Source organism: Papio anubis, chromosome 2 (assembly GCF_008728515.1).
Source record: "Papio anubis isolate 15944 chromosome 2, Panubis1.0, whole genome shotgun sequence".
Taxonomy (NCBI): domain Eukaryota; kingdom Metazoa; phylum Chordata; class Mammalia; order Primates; family Cercopithecidae; genus Papio; species Papio anubis.
Window position 1 is genome coordinate 76,647,745 of NC_044977.1, and position 26,591 is coordinate 76,674,335.

The 26,591-nt window shown below is 39.6% G+C and overlaps 1 protein-coding gene across 2 annotated transcripts in view; it reads right to left on the reverse strand.

Annotated features, from left to right (window-relative positions):
• Window positions 1-6,291: 6,291 nt before the first annotated feature.
• The window catches only part of SYNPR (synaptoporin), a 328,630-nt gene continuing 308,330 nt past the window's right edge, over window positions 6,292-26,591 (reverse strand). For both annotated transcript variants that reach the window (XM_017955335.2, XM_003894227.3), the window contains 2 exons: window positions 13,952-14,143; window positions 6,292-8,001 (listed from right to left, as the gene is read on the reverse strand). In XM_017955335.2, coding sequence (XP_017810824.1) covers window positions 7,744-8,001; window positions 13,952-14,143 — 450 coding nt within the window. In that variant the 3' untranslated portion in view covers window positions 6,292-7,743. The remainder of the gene's footprint in view (window positions 8,002-13,951; window positions 14,144-26,591) is intronic.

Consider the following 26,591-nt stretch of genomic DNA (forward strand, 5'->3'; position numbering starts at 1 on the left):
CATAGTAGGTAGGGTGGTAGCACTTTTGTGGTCTAGCAAGGTAATTTAGAGCAAGCAGTTTTGGACACAGAGAAACCTAGACTTCTGCATCCACTGGGCTCTGCCCACATCCAGCTCAATGATCTTCAACAAGTTATCTAATCTTTACAAATCTTAGTTTTCCCATTTGTTCAATTGGTACAACAATATATTTATCTTGCATTTCCTGTGAGCATTAAATAGGAAAGTGGATATCAACTGTGTAGCATAGTTCTCTGCAGAGTAGATGCTCAGTACCTGGTAGTAACTAAGAACTATTTTTATTAGTGAAGGTGTTCACAAGGATTTTGTCATTACCTAATTTCTCTATACTTTGGTTTTCTAAGCTGTTATATAAGGGTAATACTAGTATCTGTCGCATAGTATTGTGGTTAAATGCAAAGTGCTAAACTCAGTGGCTGACACATTGTAAGCACCCAATAAATGTTAGCTATTGGTTTATAGCTGTTATCAAAAATTATCTTTAGATGACTAGATAAAATCACATGAAATATTGGGGTTAAAGTCATTTTTATGTGCTAAGTAGACTGAGGAGTTAATGGTTAAAACAAACAAACAACAACAACAACAACAAAAACTCTTAGGATTAGAAGAGATTTTTGGAGAACTATTTAACACTGCCAAACCTCAGTGTGGCATACATTATCGGTGGCCCACCCGGATCCTCTTGGGACTCATCATTGCATGTGTACTGACCTAATAACCCCCAACTGCCAGCCCTTGTACCATTCCTCACGCTTTCTCCATCTGCTCTAGCCCATCCACAGGGTGATCGGAAAGGGCTGGGGAATTGCCACTCTCTTAGAGCAGCCCTAATTCAATGACTGACAGGAGCGAGCAGGTAAATATCACAGCTCCTTTTGGCCCTGGTTGGGCTGAGTGGTGTTCTGCCCTGGGTTTCATATTCTCTAGCAGGATTGAGCCCCCGTTGCCCATAGCAATAATCTTCTCTGCAACCGAAGATTTATTGTCTTCCTTCTCTTCTTTGGTTCACTTCCCCACCCTCCTAATTGTACTTGAATTCTTATCTCAGAGAGAGTCGGCTTCTGGGTTAACTCAGTTTAGGACACTTTTTTCAAATGGGGACAATGGCACTTACCCTTTCACTGGGCTGATGAGAGATCAAATGAAATTATAGATGTTATGAACTTTGAACAGTACCAAGTGCTTTCTATAAAGTGAAGATTTATTATTCTTTGGCCAGTGTTTAAGATTTCTCCAAACTAACATTTAAGACGCAAGAACCAGCTGGAGCTGTTGCTGAGCATGAATGGGGCCCCCATCCTGACTCAGGCTGCCATATCCTCATTCCAGGGCTTCTGGCATCTCTTTGTGTACCCATCTTCCTCCAACCCTATTGCTCTCCATCATGCCATCCTGATTTATTTCCTCTTTAACATTTATCACTATTTGAATTTATCTTATTTTTCTCCCAGCACCTAGAACAAAGCTTAGCACATGGCAGGTGCTCCATAAATAGTGGTTGAATGAATTGATGACTTCATTAATCCATTCTCAGCATCATCCTTTATAGGAAGTTGCAAAAATAGTACAAAGTCCCACGAACCCTTCACCCAGCTTCCTGCAAAGGTGACATCTTGTCTTACGATAGTACAATATCAAAGCCAAGAATTTGATAGACGGATTTCTTTGAAGAGAAAATTAAATCATGTCATTGTCCTGTTTATTTGCCCAGTGGCTTCCCACTTCTCTTAGAATAAAATCTGTTTCCATGTCCTCCAAGGGCCTTCATAACCTGGCTCTTTCAAACTCTGCAGCCCCAACTCCCCCTCCACTCCTTGCATGTCCAGCCCTAGTAGCTTTTGTCTTAGGAGTCATTTCAAGTCACCCAGCAGTCTCCCCTCTTTAGGTCCTTGGATGCACTCTCTCCTCTGCCTAAAATATTCTACACATGACTGGTTCCTTCCTATTTTTCATGTCCCAACTTACACATTCCTTCCTCAGAGAGGCCTTTGTTGACCACCCTAGGCCGCTCCTCCCCACCCTGTCCCTTGTTTCTTTTCCTTACAACATTAATCGCAGTTCATTGTTACATGTTTGGTTAATTTACTTGTTTACTATTTGAATCTTCCAATCTTGAGTGTAAGCTCAAAAGATGCCAGGTACTGTATTTTGCTCAACTCAGAACAATTAGAAGTTTGACATATAAAAACTCAGGCTTCAAAAAAACCACAAGGAGATACCATCTCACACCAGTCAGAATGGCTATCATTAAAAAGTCAAGAAATAACAAACGCTGGTGAGAAGGGAAGGCTGGCCTGGCACAGCTCACACCTGTAATCCCAGTCCTTTGGGTGGCCCGGGTGGGCAGATTGCTTAAGCTCAGGAGTTTGAGACCAGCCTGGGCAACATGGTGAGACCCCATCTCTACCAAAAATACAAAAATAAGCCAGGCGTGGTGGCACGAGCCTGTAGTCCCATCTACTGGGGGGACTGAGGTGGGGAGATCATTTGAGCCCAGGAGGCAGAAGTTGCAGTGAGCCAAGATTACGCCACCGCACTCCCGCCTGGGTGGTAGAGCCAGATCCTATCTTAAAGAAAGAAAGAAAGAAAGAAAGAAAGAAAGAAAGAAAGAAAGAAAGAAAGAAAGAGAGAGAAGGAAAGAAGGAAAGAAAGAGAGAGAAGGAAAGAAGGAAAGAAGGAAAGAAAGAAAGAAAAGAAAAACTGAAAAAGAAAAGAAAAAGGAATGCTTATACACTGCTGTTGGGAGTGTCAGTTAGTTCAGCCACTGTGGAAAGTAGTGTGGCGATTCCTCAAAAAGATAAAAACAGAATTATCAATTGACTCAACAATCCCATTACTTGATATATACCCAAAGGAATATAAATCATTCTATCATAAAGACACATGCATGCATATGTTCATTGCAGCACTATTCACAATAGCACAGACATGGAATCGGCTTAAATGCCCATCAACAGTAGACTGGATAAAGAAAATGTGGTACATATACACCATGGAATACTATGCAGCCATAAAAAAATAACACGATCATGTCCTTTGCAGCAACACAGATGGAGGTGGAGACCATTATCCTAAGTGAACTTATAAGTGGGAGCTAAATGACAAGAACACATGGACACACAGAGGAAACAACAGATACTGAAGTCTCCTGGAGGGTGCAGGGTGGGAGGGAGAGGATCAGAAAAAACACCTATCAGGTACTATGCTTAGTATCTGAGTGACAAAATAATATGTACATCAAACCTCCATGACATGAGTTTACCTATATAATAGACCTGCACATGTACCCCTGAACCTTAAATAAAAGTTAAAAAAAAATCCCCCAAATTCAGATTTCTGTAAGTGTGGAGTAGGTTTATACCTCATCACTCAATAACCAGCTAACTATACTCAGTAGTATACAGTTCATTAATCTCTTCCACACACAACCAACTCAGTTCCTATGAGGTAGGACTATCTGCAGCCCCCTTTTACAGACTAAGTGAGAATAGTAACATTCATTGATCACTGTAGTGGGTGATTTGCATGCCATATGTTGCTTTCCTTTGGTCAGCCTCTAATTTCAGCCATAGCTTGAAGGATTGTTATGGTTCATATTGATAGTGGCCCCCTCCCCACCTCATGCATGCACCTCCCAGGGCTTCCCCTTTATCTTTCCTCAAGGACCCTGTCCCCAGGAATGGGGGAAGGGATGGTGGTGATAGGACCCATGCCAGTGCCTCTCCCTTTCCCCTCAGCCCACTGCCTGAGATGTTAGCACTCAAGGCTTGTTTCTCTGAAGTCCTAGGAGCCTGCTCAGTCTCCTGGCAAGTGTAACCTGGAAATGTGGAAAAGTTACCACTGTTCTCGGCAACTCTCAATCAATAAGGGCTGGGGATTGGTAGGTGAACACTCCAGTTCCTGCTCCTTGATGGACAATTGCTGGAGCCATTATGAGCACTGCTCAGAGACCCTGATGAAACTGAGCTCCTACTGCTTTACCAGCAACAACACGAACACATCTTTTTATTGGCTTTGCCTCCTTTCCTGTCTCATTCTCCCCACTTTGTCACTCCTGACACCTGGAATCAACTCCTTGCACCCAACTCTTGTCTTAGCCTTGGTTGCAGGAAAACCCAAACCCAGAGGGTGCTTACCGTTTGTGAGAAGCTGTTGTAATTCTGCCACATGGCTAGATGGTTTATCTTTCTCATCCTGACATCAATCCTGCCAGGAAGATATTGTTGTTATCCCCACTGTAGAGATGGGGAAACTGAATGAATGAGAAATTAAGTATCTTACCAAAGGCATTTATTGATCTGCCCATATCCCCCAGTGTTTGAAGGTGCTCCCTGGGGTGTTAACTCCCCTGCATTTCCAGGCTGCCCTTGCCTGTAGGCTGTGGCTTCAGAAAAGTCCCAGGGCTTTGAAGAAGGCTTCGAGGAAGAAAAAGGAGAGTTGAGGAAATGGCAGTGCAGTGATTCTCACCCAGACATTCTGATATCATGGCCCACCCATTTAACTTCTTTGCTTTACCTCCTCCTAAAAAAACAAGGGTGCAGGAAGGTGAAGTCACACCTTGAAACACAGCTAGTGAGCACTGAAGCTGAGATTCCAAATTAGTCTTATTGGATACATAGACTCAAACTCACCGGCTACTTTCTTTTTATGGCTCACACCTGTAATCCCAGCACTTTGGGAGGCCGAGGCAGGCAGATCATGAGGTCAGGAGATCGAGACCATCCTGGCTAACACAGTGAAACCCCGCCTCTACTAAAACTACAAAAAATTAGCCGGGCATGGTGGCGGGCATCTGTAGTCCCAGCTGCTTGGGGAGGCTGAGGCAGGAGAATGGCATGAACCCAGGAGGCGGAGCTTGCAGTGAGCGGAGATCACACCATTGTACTCCAGCCTGGGCGACAGAGCCAGACTCCGTCTCAAAAAAAAAAAAAACAAAAAAAAAAACAACAACAAAAACCATCTACTGCTCTTTTCTTGAAACCTGAAGGAATAAATCAGTTTAGCAAAATCCCCATTGGGTTAGAGCAGGTCTTTATTGCGAATTTGCAATGGACCATGGAAGCATGTCTCTATCTCAATCAGGGCAGGTAGTGTTTTCCATTCATCAGTGCCCACAGTGCTTTGGAACTGCTAAGGCTGGTAAAAATCACTGCTGGTTAGGAGGATTTCTCCACTTTGCCGAGTTCATGACAGCTTGTAAAGCAGAGGACACTTTCTTCTCCTGCACAGTGCTGAAGGAAGCAGTCAAATCCAGTCATTGTCCCAGGATATAAGGGGGAATTGGGAGTGGGAGTGGGAGCGGGGAGAACTCATGCCACATCCCCTCCTCCCACTCCCAGCCTACTGCCTCCTAGTTGCTAGGAGTTAAGGCCTACTTCCTTATCCTCAGGATGTTTTTCTCGCTTGTCCTCCTCTAATCGTCTCTCTATTCTGTAGCCATTGAGATCCTTTCAACATGCTAATCTCATCACATCCCTCCCCTGCTCAAAAATCCTTCATTGCTTTCCCTTAGCTTCTTTAGGATAAAGACAGAATTCCTGATTAGGCCTTCAGACAGGTTTCACCCATGTCCCCATCAGCAGTCACACTTCCCGAAAAGCCTCTTGTTCATTAAACTCTGGCAACTCTACATATCCTTCCTGTCTCCTACCATCAGAGAGCTTTGCCGGGCTGTTCTCTGCCTGGGACGTGCACCTCTCCCACCTTGTCCTTGCTTAACCATGTGTAGTCTTCAGGCATGAAGCTTCTTGACTTCTCCCTAACTAGTTCAAACCTCTCTGATAGATGTTCCTATGGAATCCTGTGCCTCTCTTTGTTGCACTCAGCATAATTGGGGTGTGATTTTTTTTTTTTGAGACGGAGTCTCGCTCTGTCACCCAGGCTGGAGTGCAGTGGCCGGATCTCAGCTCACTGCAAGCTCCGCCTCCTGGGTTTACGCCATTCTCCTGCCTCAGCCTCCCAAGTAGCTGGGATTACAGGCGCCCGCCAGGGGTGTGATTATTTTAATGCCCGTCTCTCCTAATAGAGTGTAAGCTTCTTAACATACAGCCTGTTTTTGCTTTTTATTACTGCATTCCCAGTGGCATGCACAGTGACGGGTGCACAAGAAATCCTAGAATGGTGGAATGAATGAACGAACCTCACTGGGCTCATGAAACAAGGATAGGGTGACAGATTGGAGGCACTGTGCATTTAACCCTTGTTCGTTCTGTCATTGTTAAAGCCAACCGGGTTCTACTGTTGTAATTGTCCATTGTCCAGCCAGCATTGTATGCAATAACTTTATTAACGTCAAATAGATATCACAATATGGTTTTATCCAACGGGATTCAGAAACTGGTTACAGATATCATCTAAGACACAAGGCTGTTTTGTGCTAAAATGCTTCCAACATCACCAATCACACGACGAGTTTATACATCAATAACAACTTTTATCTGGAAATACAGATGCTCAGCTTGCCTTCTCTATTGGGTCCTGGTGTTTCAACTGAGTTAAAATGAGGAAGTGAAGATTGGCATTTTCTTGATAATGAATACATTCTGGAGAATATTTCATGATAACTCTCTTTGGGATACAGAGTGGCATATGGAAGCCATTTTTAATTTATGGGCTACACTCAAATCAGAATTAGTAAGTTTAGCTGTGACTTCAGAATTTTTAATAATTACATTGAGGAACATATTAGCTTTACAAATAAACAGGATTTAAAAGTGTAGCTGGTAGTAGAGGTTCTACAGAATATTTTTTATAAATAAATACTTCAGCAAGGCATATCTTGACTATGGTATCTATATCTGCATCTCCATTATTCTAAGAAAACAACACTCCATAAACACAAAGAATTATTGGGCCATGTTATTTATGGTCCACAAGATAAGAGCCACAAAAACACCATAGAAGGTTACAAGAATGCAAATATTTAGCTAAGTAAATAGAATAAATGTTGGGCAGTTATCATATGTAACACTAAATGTCTAACAATAGGGGAAAAGAAAAACTCAAATCTTAATTACAATGCATTCAGAACTTGGGTAAAGCCAGAGAGACAAATCTGCAAAGTATACAAGGTAGTGAATATATTCCTATAAATATCCACTTGACAAATTCATGGTGCAAACCAGAAAATTTTCATAAACACAGTTCAAATGTTCATTTTGTGAGAAAATGCTTATTCATGCACTTAAATCATGTGAGCATTGATTTATCACATAAAAAAAACAGAATAATTTTCTGAAACAAATAACTTAGAGACTCATTGTCCTATAAGACCTAAAACTAAAAAAAAATAAGACATGCATGTTGTGATGCACCAAATTGTCTTCTAGAAATTATTATAACATCTTTCACATCAAAATGCATAAGAAAACTCAGTGCTATTCGATTTACTTTATGCATATTACATACTAGAGACTTTAAGCTACGAAATACTTCTACTACTTTAACACACATACAAAATGACCATGAAAGTATCTGTATATGTAACAAGGTACTCTCCAATTAGCAATCTATGATGAATAATATATCTCCTCATGTCGTCTTATCTCTAAGTGTCATTTATCACAACCCAGGACTTTCTGCCTTAATGAAGACTAGAGATCTCTGATTTACATTCAATACTCTCTGCATTAATAATTGATTGAAACTCTTAAAAAATTCTTCTGCCACTGAAATGGAAGGTGGTGAGGTGATCTCTGGAAGAATGCAAATGCTACTCTGTTAAATCTGATTGGTAAAGGAAGTGGGACCAGTAGGCTGTTGGCCAAACTCATCTGAGGATGGCCCCAAACTCGCCTGCTGACTGTACCCACTGCTTGACCCATAGCTGTCTTGGTTGTAACCACCTTGATTATAGCTGCTGGAGTGCTTCTCCATCGGATCTGAAAGATATCTCTGTCCCGAAGAATGCCAGCCGGTCTCCTTGAAAACAAACCATATGTTTCCAGCCCAGAGAATAAAGTTCAAGAATCCAAAGACCTGAAGGAGAATCAAAGCCAATGAATTGATAGACGAGACAAAAACCCAAGAAAAATTTCAATTTTGGAAATTCCTTCACAATACAAAAGATCACTTTTCACTTTAATGTTGAGTCCTCTTCCAAGTTTTCCATTTGGAACTGGTATTTCATTTAGAATATTTGACCTTTATTAGATGCACTACATGTCAGGTACTACATAAAGGGCTTTCTGTGTATCAATTCCCTTGGTCTAAGAATCAGTCTAAGAAAAAGTTGCTATTGTCATACCCATATTAAAGATGTGGAAATCTTGTCTAAGGGCATGTGGCTTGCTGAGTAGTAGATCTGGGATCCAAACCCTGTTCTGGCTCCACAACTGGAACCCTTACTTAAGGCATCATTTATTCTCCAAATAAAGTACCCTTCATGGTGTGTAAGATATTTCCAGATGGCATAGGGCTGAGAATTTTCACTTTAATAATGGTGCATTCATTTATAAGGCTTTCTTCTCTTTATGGTTAGAGATACTGCTTTTGCTTTTCCATTTATTGCAATCATATAAAGAAAGTGAGTCAATTAAAAATATAGGATAAGCAATGGTACAGGTGATGTGCAAATAAACATATTCATGATAGCATATTGAGAGGTTGACTGTTTGAGTAATTGCACTTTTTGTGCCTCTCACAGGGATAAGTGAATGCTGAAACCAGACTATGAACAAAGTGCAGGTTTCAGAGAAATACAAAATATTTTCATAAGAACTGGATGTGAAACTTTCCTATGGAAATTCCTCCTACTCTCCAGGAGGGTGTCGGTGAGTCAGAGGACTGGGTGTTGCTTCCCCAGGGCCTAAGGTTTGATGGAAGCAGAACTGTTTGCTGTTGCTTGAGGCCCAAACAGAAGTCCTCAGTCCATGGCTTGTTCTGCAGCCTTTTCCAAGGCTGGTTGATTGACTTGGGAATTAACCACAGGCAGTCTGTTTTAATAACCCCCCTAATGGAGACAGGTAACAGTAGTATAATGCAAAGCTGTGATAACATTAAAGTATATTTAGTCACCACCCCCTAGCACGATGCTGACCAATCAAAATGGACTTGGACAGTGGCCACCGTCCTGGAGTAGGGTGCTGGAAGTCCTTTGCTGGATCAAAATTTATCCCTTGGTTTCTGGACAGTGAGATGATCCATAGTGGCTTGTCGAGTAGTGGTGACAGAGGGGACACTGGTGTAGTCAAGAAGCTGGGCCTTACAGACTTGGAGCTGAGACTATCAAAATATTTCAATATTTTAGCAGCACATGAATGGAATCTTAGTCTCGGAGTAATCTCTATAGGCTTTGAAATCAAAGTGCCCTGGGGACTGTAGTTTCTTGACCTGCTACCTGGGACAAGGCATTTATTCTGTAGACTTCGTTTTTGTTTTTGTTTTGTTTTTTTGTATGGAATGGAGACAAGGATTCCTTTCTTGGAAGATAGGTGGGAGGATTAAAGAGGGTATGTGTAAAGTAGCTAGACAGTGCTGGACACATTAGCAAATACTCACTAAAGGTAAACTATGTTCTGAATCATTTTCTAAAACATTTCCATGAATTGTATTTTGCAGACTTTTTCTTTTTCTTTGCTTCAGTATAAATTGAACTGAGGCATAAACAATGAGACCACGTTCTTGAGACAATAGCCAAAATCAAGTATCTAGACCCCCAACTGATCTAATTAAAGACTGGTTTATCCAGACCTCCCTCCTTCTTCCTTCTCTCCTCTTGCATCCTCTTTCCTTCTTTTTTACACTAATTGAGAACCTATTTTGTGCTATGCTCTAGGCTACCTGCTGAGGGAGATACAAAACATAAATAAGGTGTAATCGTTGCTCGAACAAAATAAATCAGTTAACTACTGACAAAACTGTAATTTGCATACAGGACCATTTTACCATGTGTGTGGTAACCAGAATATTTTCCATTAAAAGGGGTATCTTGATTAAATTGCACCTTTATAAGTGTATGTCAATATATGAATATAAAAAAATTATCGAAGAGCCTGGGAAACATAGCAAGACCTTGTCTCTTTAAAAAAAAAAAAAAAAATTTAGCTGGGCATGGCAGCACATGCCTGTAGTCCCAGGTACTCAGAAGGGGTACTTGGAAGGCTGAGGCAGCAGTATCTGTTGAGCCCAAGAGTTCCAGGCTATAGTGAGCTATGATTGCACCACTGTACCTCCCGCCTGGGTGACACAGCAAAACCCTGTCTCAAAAAAAAAGAAAAAAGGAAATGAAAGGAAAGGAAGAAAGAAAACGAGAAGAGAGGAGAAGAGAGGAGAGAGGAGAGGACAGGAGGGGTGGGGAAGGGAGGAAAAGGGAGGGGAGGGGAGGGGAGGGGAGGGAAGAGGAGGAAAAATTATCAAGGGATCTTTTCAGGCATGGCTCTGTCCAGGGATGTAATTTTAGCTATTTCCTATCTATTGATCTCTCTCTTTTCCCTGTTACTATTAGGTTTTTAAAAAAGGGATGCTGAAGAAAAACTTATACATCAAGGAAATGCTACTTAAAAGTAAGAAGGTAAACAAGGCATTTCAATGGGCATATTTAAGGAGTACTCATTTTTTTAGTCCAGCATCACAGATCTCTTGGCTGGCACATTTTAGGGGCACTCGGGCCCTTGAACTCCTTTTTGCCATTTTGTTGCAACTGAAATTGGGGTAAGAATTTGATTCAAGCTCAGACTTGGGGACGACAGAAAGAGAAATTGAAAGACACTTGACATAACACGCAAAAAATGGGAAGACAAGATCTAGATTGTCTAAAGAGATGTACTAAGATTTTTAGGAGTGAAGCTGGAGAAGCAGAAGTGGAAATTATGGCTAAAATACTTGTGCTCAGTGAAACTTTGAAAGAAATTGAGAGGCTAAAAATGATTTCTTCCTCCTCTCTTTAGGCTCTAACACTGTATGACATTTAAGAATGATCGTATTTTAGTAGCCATTTTCAGTTGACATGTATTGAGCATTTGCCATAAGCTGGGCATGATGCTAAGAATTTTTTTAATAGATTATCTCACTGAATTCTTTCAACAGTATTGAGGTCTGTTGTATAGTTATCCCCATTTTACAGATGATAAAACTAAGGATTAGAGAGTTTACCTCAGCTCCCAATATTTGTAGTATCTGGGTATCTTACCTACATTTTAGTGTTGCTGTAAAATTATAGGCGCCAAAGTGCTTTGAAGATAGTAAATTTGTTACCAAGGTAGAGAATATGATTATTATTTCCTGATTCATTTACTTGTAGAAGTCATTTATTGTGGTACGTGTCTGGTTCCTACTCCAAAACCTATGTTTGCCCAGCAAAGTGTGTTCTCTGAGCCATGTTTCTACTACAACATTCACCAAACCCTCTATTCATAACTGATGAGACTGAGGTGGACATCTGGCCTAAGGTGGGCTAAAAAGATTCTCTCTACCAGAAATTTGCAATTGGACCTGAGTGATTTTTGCTCAGTCCAAGCTGTTTCTTTAAAAAATACATATAAACTTAGAAACTGTAAAGTGGCTATCTTCTGCTGTGTGGATGAAAAAAAAAAAAAAAAAAAGAAATGAAATTTCATCTGAAAAGAGAGAATAATGAACAAACATGCAGAAAGGGACAGGGACCCAGAAAGAAAGAGAGATGGGAGATGGAGGATGAGAACTGTCCAGCTTCCTGACAGGCTTCCAGTTCTTGGCTGCTGGGTTCTGCCCTGGGAAGACACACTTTTAATGTCTTTCCAACTATTTTCAGTTTTTGCATAAGCTAGCACAATAGGATTTGAAGCCAAACAATTTGTAATAAAAATATTGTGTTTTGGTTGATTCATGTCCTTTCCCCTGCTTTTGGTAATAGAAATCTGATTTTCTTTGCAGAGCCAAGTTTCAGTCAAATGGCTTGAGCTCTCTCCTGGTACTTCGCATTTTGAGCACAGCAATGCAAGGTTAGGTAAAACTTTCCACTAACGGCAACTCTAAGCAACAATCATTTGGTACTGAACATCTAGAACTCTCATTCTGCTCTAGATTCTGCTCTTTCTAGAACCTGTTTCTTCAGGTTTCATCCAGTTGTATGAGCTACTTAATATCCTTCCAAAAACTTTTTTCCTGTTGTAGCTAGAGTCAGCTTTGATTATTCTGATGCATACAAACATTGGTACCAGAAGCGGACTGCAAAAACAGATTTTAGGGATATGAGGATTGGTTTGCCTTAGCCAGTTTGAATTGAGTTTTCTGTCACTAGGAGCTGGAAGACTGTTAACTGATACGGATACATCACTACAACACCACTGGACCTGTCCTTTCACACACATCACATTATTTGGTTTCAATTCATTCTTTATTTTGGTTTTAGGAGACATATCACATGTTTTTCATTCATAATTTCTATCTTTTAGTCTAAAAATTATTAGATATATCAGAAGTGGAATTAGAAGAAACATGTAGAATGTCATAATTTATTGGGAGATTAATTATTAAACTGATAAACATATCAAGCAATTTTATCTTTATCCTGTTAGATTTTGAGATCAGTGTTGTAATAGCTTTAATTAAATACTGTCTATAAACAAACTACAAAAGTATAAGTAAATATGGTAATGTATACGTCAAAGTATTCATTTACAAGTGTGGTCAGCAATGAATAAAAATGATTGTGAGACCCTAATGCATAGTTTATTTTCATGGTTACTATCTCACCAAAGCAGAAATCACAGTCCAGTCACAGTAGCAACCCTTTTTCTCTTCTTAAGTGCCTTCCCAGATTGAATTTCAGAAAGCTGTAGAAACACAGGTTAATCTTGAAGCAAAGATAATTATTTCTAGGGTGTGCTAAAGAATGTTCTTTCAGCAAACACTGCTGAGCCTTCTATTCTTCGATAACTGCTGCCTTTTGCGGCCATTATAGCTTATGTATTTCTCAGATACAGCTTCTTTCTTTGGAATAATACAAGTTCTTACACTTATAAATTAAAAATCCAATTTGGTGTCCCTGCTAACTGTCAGATTTTCTTTTTTCTTGTGAGAGCCATACTCTTGGTGAAAACATTTGACTTTGTTCAACTAATACAGTGCAGCTTTTCTAATGTTATAAAGTAACTAAACCAGAAGCATGGAGAAAATTCAAAAATTACCATAGCTATTATGAGTACTTTTTTACATTATGAATTTCTTTTTTTACCCTACTAGGTCTGTGTATTTTTCTCTAATCAGTTGGGTGTATTCTAACTACATGTGGCTTGAACAGCGTTTTCTCCCCAGGAACTTGTATGCGCCCAACTATTCCTTTTAACTTTTGTCTGGCTTCAACCTTAAAGTTCAGATTTTTTTTTTTTTTTGTTGAGACTGAATCTCACTCTGTTACCCAAGCTTGGATGCAGTGGCCTGATCTCGGCTCACTGCAACCTCCACCTCCTGGGTTCAAGTGATTCTCATGCCTCAGCCTTCCAAGTAGCTGGGACTACAGGCGTGAGTCACCATGCCTGGCTAGTTTTTCTTTTTCTTTTTCTTTTTTTTTTTGTATTTTTAGTAGAGATGGGGTTTCACCATGTTGACCAGGCTGGTCTTGAACTCCTGACCTCAGGTGATCCTCCCACCTTGGCCTCCTAAAGTGCTGGGATTATAGGCGTGAGTCACCCTGTCCGGCCAGTGTTCAGATTTTATATTTGCTTCTGGCTTAGAGTTTCAACTGAACTGTCACCCAAGCAGCAGCTGCCAATACCTGCTGGGTTCTTATTAAGAACTCCTTAATTGGCAACATTATAAATGATGGATTCTGACAATAAAACACCTGAGGGCCAAGTGATCATCCTGCATCTGAGGTAAACTATCTCACCTTTTGATTGGCCTAGTTTTGTAGGCAACAATTTTCAAGATGACTTCTGAGATGTTTTTCTTATTATTTTGACTGGCAAACAAAGATATGAACAGTAAAGCACAGATAAAAAGTACTTACCACAGAAGTGTTTAAGCTTGACATAACAGGGCTGTGGACAGCCATGCATTTGTTGGATGGCTGTTTGCAAGCTGACATTAGTAGCAATACTTCCTTGGGATCTGTTGCAACTTTGACGTCAGACAGTCCTTTTGCCCAAGCTGATGAACCCACCAACCACAAGAACGAAAAGACTACAGTGACAATGAAGTCCTACAGAAACAAACCAGAAGAGAAAACGGTAAAAGAAAATGTGAGTTCTAGAAACAAGTTGATTTCTTTATATAACTATTTGGTTTGCTTTTTGGAAAAATTTAAGATCCTATAGCACTGGAACCAGCGAAAACATTTTGAAAAACAAATAAAAGAAAGCTTTATGATATTATATTTATCTTTCTATAAAATAAATATAAATAGTCATATTTATTAAATGCTTACTATATCCCAGGAACGATGCTAAGGACTCTATAACCCACACCTAACATCCCTGTAAGGAATGGTACATCATTCTATTTGCAGATGTCAAACTAACATAGAGAACAGTTGAATAGCTTGTCTGAGACTTCACAGATAATTCGTGATGGCATCAGGATTCAAACCCAGGCAACCTGAATACTGAGTCCAAGTTCTTAACCACCAAGTTGTCGTGATTCCAAACATGTAGACAGATCTGCTAATTGTTTAAGACTCTTGGATGGCAATGTTCACTCATTCATTCATCCATTTGTTCACTTAACAAACCAATGTGTTATCTATATGTTATTGGTTAACCAATGTGTTAACCAATGTGGAACTATGTTAAGTGGAAGACAATAAGAGCTGTAATGTTTTTGAGTGCCTGCTATGGGTGAGAGGTTTTGTATAAAATTATTCTTACAATAATCATGTTAGACAGTATTTTTATGTCCATTTTAAAGAGGAGAAAGCTGAGGCCGGGCGCGGTGGCTCACGTCTGTAATCCCAGCACTTTGGGAGGCCGAGGCGGGCAGATCACGAGGTCAGGAGATTGAGACCATGCTGGCTAACACGGTGAAACCCCGTCTCTACTAAAAATACAAAAAATCAACCGGGCGTTGTGGCAGGTACCTGTAGTCCCAACTACTCAGGAGGCTGAGGCAGGAGAATGCAGTGAACCCGGGAGGCGGAGCTTGCAGTGAGCCAAGATTGCGCCACTGCACCCCAGCCTGGGCGACACTGCGAGACACTGTCTCAAAAAAAAAAAAAAAAAAAAAGGAGAAAGTTGAAACTCACAGATATAAGGTAACACATAGAAAGTGGCAGAGACAGAATTCAAATTTAGGTGTGTCTGGCCCTGAAAATCATCTGCTGTTTGCAGGGGAAAAAAGCTTTTATCCATATCAAACAAAATTTCTAGGATTTAATGGGATGAGTGTTTTAGAGACCATCTCCAAACTTCTGATGATAGGGGTTACGTCTCACATCCTCTCTCATGACTCTGATGATGGGAGCTACGTCTCTCATCCTCCCTCATGACTCGGATTGGGTGGCAGGTGGGAGAGACTAAGATTGAGACCATTAGAACATAGTAGAAAAAATTTTCAGATTGACTATATATATGTTTGATTATAGTAAAAATGTTGCATACTGCTTACCTCAAATAATAAAAATACCGACCAGGAAAGAAAAAAAGTATATCTGATATGGCAACAGAAACAGGCTGCTCTTTTGCTTTTAATGATAACCTCCTCAAGTGGAAAATTTGGCATGCATTTGTTTCCTGCCCGAGGGCATAGTGCACCTGACTTGCTCTGTTATCTTGCTCTCATGGTGTGGCTGAATTACTTTTCATCATGATCCCATGATCTACACTGAGGGAACTTTTACACTCTAAAGATGCTGTTGTGCCAGACATTTGTTAGGTGTGATCTTTGTGGAGAATGTTCTGGAGGGTCTCACTACTAAGAGTGGCTGAATCTTCTGCAAGTCACTCCATCCAGTGGCTGTTGTGAATTATGTAACTCACCAGTTCACCTTTTTTCATGCTGGCTCTAGAAAATTAAAGGCCAGTGTGTGACCCATTCATAGGGTTTTGATGGCATGGGTATTTTAACCCGATTCCTTATTTTGTTTCCCTTTCTTCTTTTTACTTTTCACTTTTCATTTTTATTCAATTACACCTTGGTTTTTAAATGTCCTTATGAGCCTTTCTGAGATGAGGTAGAGGTATAAACAAGCAAACAAATACAATATCTACAGCTGTTTCAACAGTAATACAAACATTTGGAATAAAGAAACTCAAGTGTTGGGTCTGAATTTGAAATTGGAGGAATACCCTGGGGTATAGAATAGGGTATAGAATACTCTGGGGTATAGAAAAGGGGGTCATCTTTGGTGACACAAAATTTAGCATTTCAGAACCAGGTAAACCTGTCTCGATCTCTTTCTAATAGTGGCAAATAAATAACCAGATTGACTGTGTCAAATCATGACTTTCTGTTCATGTTCAATCTGGTACCTTCATTCATTCATGCTTTTTTTCAAATAGTAATTTTTGAGTAATGTGCGAGTATTGAGAAAGGTCTTACAGAGGATAAAAAAATGCAAAATATGGGCTCTGTTCTCTTGATATTACATATTTGTTAGGGCCCACAGTCACCTTAAAGCATTACCTATAGTATGATGGTTTTCATTATTTATATTCATCATAATTAGAAATAGACTTATACTTAAAAAAGAATAGTCATGTGAAGACTTTTCAATTGGAAATTGGAGAAAACTATGTTAGATTTATTTGTTCAAATAATCTATTCATATGTAACATTTATTGAGTGCTTATTATGTGTCAAGTATTATTCCAGGTTTACATGTTTTGACTCATTTAATCCTGACAACTGCACCATGAAATAGACACCAATCCTGACCCCATTTACAGTTGAGGAAATGGAGACACCAAGGGGTATAACCTATGCTCCCAGGCTACATACCTGTACAGCATGTGAATGTTCTGGATACTGCAAGCAATTGTAACATGATGATGATAAGTATTTGTGTATCTAAACACATCTACACATAGAAAAGGTACAGTAAAAATATAGTATAAAGGATAAAAAATAGTACACTTGGATAGGGCACTTACCATGAATGGAGCTTGCAGCACTGGAAGTTGAATGTGAAGGCTTAGGACAGACATTACTGTGCACTACTGTAGACTTTATAAATTCTGTATGATTAGACTACACTAAATTAATGTTTAAAATAGAGTGATTATGCTACCATAACATTACGATGGCTATGATGTTACCAGGGGATAGGACTTTTTCAGCTTCATTATAATCTAATGGGACCACCATCACAAATTGTTGGTGATCCATTGTTGACCAAAACATCCATAATGGGGTACATGACTGTACTAGCATGACCTAAGCAGAAGGCTTGCAGTTAAATCGAATATGGGATAGCTTTCTCATTTGTGTTATTTAATGCCACGTAATGATCTGCCTTAAACTGTCTTCAGTAGTATCAGAAGTAAACAGCTCACACCTGAGAACTGAATTCCTTCTGATGGTTCAAACAAGAATCCAGTTGTTTACAAATATGATCCCTGTCTGTCTAACAGAGATAGTGTGGATACGGAAGATACATTTTAACATTTACCGCTAGGTTATCATACATACATTAAGCCTTTGAAGACCTTTTCTGCTCGCTTTTCTTGTGTTATTTATTCCCATAGAGTGAAGAGGCTGCCCTTCAAAATGTGCTTCAGTGTTTCCAAATTGCGCTTATACTTATGTTCTATGTAGTCCCCATAAAATCCCAAAAATAGTCGGAGGAGGCATCACTGGCCTTATATTACAGAGGAAGAAACTGCAACTAAGAGTATTAAGTGATTTATTTGCCCATAGTTCATTACATGGTTCATAAATGTACTCTGAGCTATTCATCTCATTCGGTACCTAAAGAACTTTGACATGAAACTTGGATATGTTTCTGCAATATATTTTAAGTATCTGTTCAGTGAACCAAGAAACAGCTTCCTCAATCAAGGAAGTAGACTGGTTTAATGTTGGCTGGGTGGTTTGTTTCCATTTAGTCTGTTGCCCTCAATTCTCGTTAGTTGCTGTAAGCAAACGTATTTTTTGCTAAATGTAATTAATAGTATGAATCTGGGTGTCTGGGATCACCCTGGGGTATAGAAAAGGGGGTCATCTTTGGTGACAGAAAATTTAGCATTTCAGAACCAGGTAAACCTGTCTCCATCTCTTTCTAATAGTGGCATAAGCAAATCCACTGGATATTGATAAAAAAATAAACAAATATTCAATTTCTACCTTTTAGTAAAATTACCAATATTTTAATCCAATGACTTTATTATCTGTTTTGGTTACTTGATGACTTTGTTATTTATTTCTGTTGCTGACACTTTTATACTGAGAGGCTATACTAGAAAGTGGACAGTCCAGAGAGTCACTCTCATCTGCACTGTAAATGGATCACTTTGCTAATTCAGCCTCCAATAATTTTAGAATGACACTATGGATCAGGAAACACAGAAAGCAAATAGCAAGATGGCTGCTCAGCTGGGGGCAGAGCTTTGGACTTGTCTTGGAAGGGAGCTAAAAAATGGCTAGCTAGATAGAACAAGTTTCTGTTCCATCCACTTATGGGATTGTTTCATTATTTCATTTGAAGTATTAGTAATAACGACATCTGACTTCCAGAGAGCACCTACAGTTTTCAGCGAAGATCGTATGACCTTCACAACTGTGTGAGGGAGAAGATCATTATATCCATTTTACAGATGAGGAAACTAGATTCAGTGATGTGTCCAAGTTGTCACAAGTAATTGAGATTTGAATTCAGGACATTGGGTTCCCTGTTTAGTGAGTGATTTTTCATTATGCCCAGGTTTTCTGAAGTTTGGGTTGCCTATCCTGGTGGGAAAGAGCAATAGACAATATTGCTCCATCCCTACATAGGGAGAAAGGCATTCTCCTTCCCAATTTCCTTTCACTCTGACTAGTCAAGTCTCAGTTGGGTGCTACACTGTTTTCAATGCTTAGTTAACAAGTGCTAATCTTTTAATTTTTTTCGTCAAAGAAAACTGGCTCTAGGCTCAGATCCTTCAAGTAAGCAATGGTATACCTATGTAGCTAGAATACAGCACTGTTCATTTTCTGTTGATGTATGTTTGTCTTCTAATTATGTCAAATAATGTTGGATTTCTATATTCAACAGTGGTCCAGGGTCTTATTCAAAAACACATTGATTTAAATTTTAAAAATGACTTAATTTAAAGAATAATAATTGTGGCCCTGGTGGTAAGATCAGGGAATGAGAACGCCTGAAGAAATCTAATGCAAGCCACAAACAGGAGCTGCATGTGTAATTTTAAGCTTTAAAGTAGCCACATTTAAAGAGAGAAATTGATGCAATTAATTATATTAATATATTACATATTAATACAACAAACCCCAATACATCAAAATTATTATTTCATATAGTCAATCTAAAATTATTAGTATGCTATTTTACTTTTATGGTACTAAGTCTTTGAAATGTGATGTATATTTTACACTTACAGTACATCTTAACTCATAATAACCACATTTCAGTGCTCAATAACCACATGTTACTAGTGCTATCTTATTGGAAAGCATAGTTCTAATCCACAATTAACAAATGGAAGCATATTTATATCCATGGTCAAGTGACAGTGACACCCATTTTCCTGTTTGGACGATGCCACACTTTCTTTTGGTAGTTTGGTCTGAGATGGTCCAAAGCTAAGTCATCCCACAGCTTAGCTTTGACAAGGCCAGCATGCCTCCCACATTCCTCTTGGCCTGTAGAGTCCCATAGTTGGGTTTATATGATCACCCAATTCATTGCCTCAGTGCTCTGGTCTGAAAGCAAATCAGTGTGACCAAAGGGAGGCTTGGGCCTTCTGTGTTGGCAGCCCAAAGAAGGAGGTGGGTGGCCCACAGGGGCAATTCTGCCAAGCATGAGCTGCATTTTGTGTTAGGTGTAGGGGGAAAGGCTGGCTTGACCACTCTGTTAATAAGACATGGCAGGCTGGTGGCTGGTAGATGATGAAATAACGAGGATGAGAGAGGGGAGTAGCAGATCAGGGAAGAGGAAAAGGGAGATGGGGAGACAGGAGGAAGATACGGAAGAGAAAGTGGAGGGGGAAGGGGGATCATTAGGGGAAGGAGAAGGGGGAGGAAGGGGAAGGAAGTAAAGAAAAGGAAGAGAAGGAGGGGGAAGGAATTGGGGACGAGGAGAGTGAGGAGAGGGGAGCATGAAGAAGGGAGAAGGAAGAGAAAACAGAGGAGGAGGAGGTGGTGGCAGTGTCTGAGAGTAGGAAGAGAGCTCCCTTTCTCCTACAAAGGAGGAGAAAGAAAAGAGAGGAATAGAAGATTCAGAGGTCCCACTACCATCAAGCACTTATCACACACTAGGTACCGTGCAAAATGCTTTATGTGCACCATTTATTTTACAACAACTCTATGAAGCAGGTATTACTACTCTTTGTATGTTATGAGTAAGAACACAAACTCAGTTTCTGGAGGTAAATGGAATGAGTTTAGACCAGATTTGGAGTTTTTGGTCCCAGGAGACCAGTTCCTCTTCTTCCTGACATTGAGTATGCTTAGACAAATCCCACTAATCCCCTAGACTTTGTAATCTTTAATGACAAATCCACTGGCAAAGTGGCTTAAACCTGCTGGGTGAGCTCTAGATCCCACTGAATGCCAGTCCTGCTCAGGCCTGGTGTTTTAAATAAGCAAAAGGAATTCTCCTGGGGTAAGAGTGGTCAAGTCATCAAGTTTGCTTATCTTTACTAGAGAGGAGAAATTGAAGTCAGAAAGTCTCTGATCATATGCAAATGGCCAGCTCCAAGGAGCCTGGCATGTGAGTTAGGGCTTTTCCATTTTGGATGAGGACTTCCCACCCTGTTTGTCTTTTTGATGGTTATCTCCAGTCTAATAAGCCAAGGACTCTGGGTAGCAGCTGCTTCATTTGCAAAACACTTACTTGGAAAAGAGCCTCTGAATTACCTCTGGTTCACACCCTACCTCAGTTTTTCTTACGGACATCCAAGAGCTGGAGGTTCCACATTTATCCCTTACTGGGGGTCTCTGTGCCTCCTCCAGGCATGGTTTTCTCTGAGCTCAGGCAGAGCTCTCTGCAGGAAGAGGCCCACAGAAGTGGTAAGGGACATAAAAAACCAGGCTGCCTATATTTTCAATGTTGTAGCTGGAATAAATTTCAATTAATATCATTGTTGTTATATTTTCAACTGGGGAGGCAGCAGTTTCTAAGGAGATTATTTTGTGACACCTTCAAGAGATGATCATGATGATAATGATGATAGTGATAATGGTGGTGTTGGTAATGGTGATGATGATGACAGTTGCCAACACTTAGAGAACAGTTATTGAAGTTTTACATACATTTGCTTCTTTAATTTCCCAACAACCCTTTTGGGGTAGGTACTATTGTAATCCCATTTTATAGTTGGGATAAATTACTTAAACCCAGTTTGAAAGGTGCACAGCCAGGATTTCAACCGACGAAATTTGGCTCCACAATCTATGTTCTGAATCTTATAAAAACACAATTGCTTTTAGAAGGCCATGATTGTTTAGGTTCATAACAAAAATTAAGCAGGGATACAAACATGGCTATCATTTATCTGTTACTGTGTATCATACACTGTGCATTCCATGCGTTACTCGTTTAATTCTCATAATGACACTTTGAGGTGACTATTATTGACTGTATTTTACAGGTGAGAAAGTCAAGGTTCAGAAAGATTAAGTGATTTGCTAGACATCTCAGAGTTACTAAGCTGCTAAACTTTGGTTGCAACATAGGTTTGTTAAGCTCCAAAGTCTGTGTCCCTCACTGGAAGGTGAACCTCATTGTATTGAATGAAGTTCTACCATAAATAAGGTATGATGCCTTATCTATTCCACCTCATTTCATCTTCGCTGCAACCCTGCGAAGTAGCTGTTAGGTTTTCTATTTTACAAATGAAGAAGGAAAGGCTCAGAGAAGTTAAGTAAGTAGAGAGGTTGGGTACCAAACTCAGGTCTGTTTGACTCCAAATCCCATTGATTTTTTTCGTTTGTCCATTGCTGTTTCTGTCTCTTTTCCCAGTCATCTGTTCACACTTTATTATCTTCCCTGCTATGGGCTGGGTACTGTTCTAAAGATGGAAGAGAGTGGGGGAGACCAGCCAAGGGAGATCTGTTCTCCTCCCTCCAGTGGCCTATATCTTTCCAATCTCTACACTGCCTGAGTCGCTTCATGTAAGAACTGTAAGATACACTATTGTCACACTGCCAATTAATCAGGATTTTGCAAAAAGAGAGATGTAGTGGAAGCTGATGTTCTTCTGTTACAAGGCCTTGGTAATAATCAATCATCTTGTTTTATGCATGAAGAATCTGGCTGATGCTTGAGAATCAATGTAGGGTTTCATTGCCTTTTCCCCGAAGTTATATTTTATTATGATTGACATACTGCACTTTTTCTTTTCTAGACTGCTCCCAGAGAATTTTATCAATTAATCTGTGGTTGCTCAGCTGTAGAACAGATACTTTCTATTTCTTGTTTTTAACTTTTCTTGTGAAAAGAAGATTTTTAGATCCCCTGCATCTCTCTCTTTATTTCAGTTACAGGCAATTGATTTTATAATCTTGGTGCAAGAGGGAGGTATTCCTGGCTGTTTGGTGAACTCCGAATAGATGCAAAGTCTTTACTAGCTTTCTGCAATAGTATCGTAAATCAGATGTTAAAAACACTCCTCAAAATCTGATTTAATTTTCCATTGATCCCGCCTAATCTTTTTATTACAACTAGCACAAATCTTTCAAAGCAAGTTAATAGTAACATTAGCAAATTAATAGCTGTTCAAGATAAATTAATAGTATTAGTAGTAGCATTAATATTAACAGCTCTATTGATTCTATGTTTACTATGGGTCAGGTGCTGTGCTAAGCCCTTTACATTCATTATTCTGCTTGATCTTCACTGAAAATTTTTTGTGTTGGTCTTATTATATATAGCTTTTTAGAATAGGAATTATCACATAGTGGTTAAGTCTGCAGTCTTTGAGATCAGGCAGTCCTGAAGTCGAATCTCAATTCTTTCTAAGTAGCCCTAGAACCCAATAAAGCCTCAGTTTTCCAACTGTAAAAAGGGGCAATAATGAGATACATTTTCATAGTATTTTTGCCAAGGATAAAAGAAGTAATGCAATAAAATGCTTAGCCCAGCTCCTGAAAGTTCACTCTATTAATTAGTCTTGATACAGGAAATTCAGCGACATATTATAGCTAAAAATACAATATAGAAAAGTATATAGGCATTATCCAGTGGGTTTTGATGGTCAAATACATTAGGTGGGTTTACTCATTTATTTAGCAAATCTCTATTGAGAATCTACTAGGTGCCAGGTCTTGGAAATATGGTAGTTAATAGAAATAGACATGGTCCTATACTCATTCTGGTAGAAGAGAGAGCTGTTAATCACAAAAGAATGTATAATTGCATATAGTGATAATAGCTTTGTAGGAAAAGGATTTGGTGTTTTGGAAATTTAAAAATCAATACCTGGGGAGTACTGACCAGCCTAGGGAGTCAGAAAGTGACACAGATGTGGTTGCATCCGGGATCTTTTTAGGTTTCGTCCTTGGATGGTTCTCAAAGCAGCTTCAGGACTCACATTGAATAATAAATACAACACAAAATGGCTTATCTGGAAGGCCTACGAATTGACCTCTAGAGGGAGTGTTGGACTCCTCTTTACTACCTGCTTGTTCCTTTCCTAGGAAAAATGCATGTTGATACCAGGTTGGCCAGGACCAAAGACTTCTTGGGCGATTTGCTGGAGAGGTAGGTATTAGCATGAGGAGAAGACTGCTTGTTTCTTGGGAATTTTGGTGGCTCACATGGCTGCTGAGACTATTGTCTCTCTATACTTGTCCACCTGCAACCCTATGCCTCTTAGAAAGACAAGCGATAAACAAGGTGAGTCCTAGGGGTAAAGAGATTTGGGGTGGATCCATTCACACAATTAAATGTTTTTAGAAGAGTACTCCTGCCTTTCTGTACCCTAGCACCCTAGCAATTTGCTAGGAAAGCTTAGGAAAGCAATGAGGGTTGTAGAGTGATTCTAAATGAATTACTATCTCATATGGGAAATAGCATCCTTTCCAAAAAATTGGTTATTGGTTTTGACACACCCATCAGTAAGTGTGGAAATAAATAACAAGCCCAACATCCTAGACCAGAGGTGAGGCAACTGTTAAAACCAGGCTGAATGTCTTAAAAATTATTGGGAAAAGAATAAATTTGTGTAATTAGTCAAAGGTCAATCTGAAAATTTGGGAATGCTTATTGAATACCATATCAATCTTTCTTATGTTTATGCTTTTTTTTTTAGCACTTCCAAAACATTTTGGGGGCTGCCATTGAATCAGCTAGATGAAAATGCTAAGATTTAGTTAATTAACAACTAGCCTTATCTACTTGACACAAAACATCTGGGCATTATAAACATAGCTGGAAAACACCAAAAGTCAGGCAGCATATAAATGAAACTTCTGGAGGAAGTGTAGCTTACAGGAGACACGGTGGAAGACTGGAGTCAGAAGCAACCGGACTTGAACTTCATCTTTCACATATACTCTGGACTACAATGTTTTCTCATCAACTGAATAAAACTACCTCCTCACAATTTGTTCTTTTGTATCTGTACAAACCATCTGTGAAGGTAAATTCCAAGACGTGTGTGTATTGACAGTCATATATGTATATATGTGATATCACACAAACAGACACAAACTTATTTTTTAAAAAAACAGATAACACAACACCTTTTTTTCTCTATACAATGGCAGATAGTAGAAGCATGGATAATTAAAATATTATACAATTCAAACTAATTTTTTAATTTTTCTAAGTATGTTGAACTTACCCCACCAGTAACCTATATTTAAAAATGGATATGTTCTATGGGAAATTTTTTCAAGCAACTACACTGAGAAATTTTGAGAAAATGACTATGCATGGATGCAGTTACACCTATCTGTAGTCCTAGCTACTCAAGAAGCTGAGACGGGAGGATCCCTTGAGGCCTGGAGTTGGAGGCCATGGTGCTCTATGATTGCACCTGTGAATAGGCACTGCTCCAAAGTAATCCAACAATTATCTCAAGGATACCTAAATTACCTCAAGGATACCCTATCTCCAAATTAAAAAATAAAACAAAACAATAATTGATCAATCAATCAATTGCTAGCAGGTCTTTCAAGTGCTACCTTCTGAATCAAGTAAGATCCTCTCTGAACTTTGCTTTATGTTCTTTGCAAACACCTTCCCCAAAACCAGAAAAAATTGCACATCCTTCTCCTCCAGAATTATATAATATTAGGGTGGGAAGAAACTGCTGATATAAATTCAGGCTGGCAAATACTCCTTTGAAAACATAATCCTATTATTAACTTACTATTCTACACTACTGGTAATCTCCCAGAAAGGACATGGAAGAGTTGGTATCTGTGGTTGGAAATAATGCAGTGAAGAAGTCAACCTGATGATGGATTTTAAAGTTCTCTGGTCTTCAATATTCAAATCTGTAACATGGGTCAGGAGTCCTTCCCTTATAAGGTCATTGTGAGGATTAAAATTAAATACAAGGCCGGGCGCGGTGGCTCAAGCCTGTAATCCTAGTACTTTGGGAGGCCGAGACGGGCGGATCACGAGGTCAGGAGATCGAGACCATCCTGGCTAACACGGTGAAACCCCGTCTCTACTAAAAAATACAAAAAACTAGCCGGGCGAGGTGGCTGGCGCCTGTAGTCCCAGCTACTCGGGAGGCTGAGGCAGGAGAATGGCGTAAACCCGGGAGGCGGAGCTTGCAGTGAGCTGAGATCCGGCCACTGCACTCCAGTCTGGGCGACAGAGGGAGACTCCGTCTCAAAAAAAAAAAAAAAAAAATTAAATACAAATGTTAAGCATGGAGACTGGAATATTTTAGTCGTTGCATTAAAGATTGTGATGATGATGGTGAAGACAGTGCAGTTGTCAAGTAACATGACCTTATTTGGTCATGGCCAGTGATATTTGACCATGAATTCAACTGAAATAACTTTTTTTTCTTTTCCTTCAAACTGGATTCTGATGCTAATTTGAAAATAGGATCACTCCGTTGAGGTTAAATAGTTATGGCCCAAACTTTTCCAACCTAAAGTGTTAAGTTACTGGTTCTTTGTAGGTAGAGCTTCAAACCTATTTGGCAATACCTAGGTATCTAAGGGTATAGGTGGAGTTTGTGCGTGTGTGAATATTTCATTTGGTTGCAATACGTGATTGGAAAAGAACTTGGGTGACAGTGTAAAGACATGCAGGGCCATTTGAAGTTCTGTGTAGGAGAATAAGCCGTTAATGTGATCAAGGAATGCTGTGATCATATTGCTACATTGCAAAAAGCACTGTAAGGTCCTTGGGCATAGGACTATCTTAATCACCTGTGTCTCTAGTGCCTAGCCAGATATCTGCTGTTAGTAAATTCATATATATATATACATACACACACACATACACATACACACACACACACACTCACATTGAATCTACAAGAAGAAAGGGAAGACATTTTACATTTAGTAGAGACGCTTAAAGGAAAAAT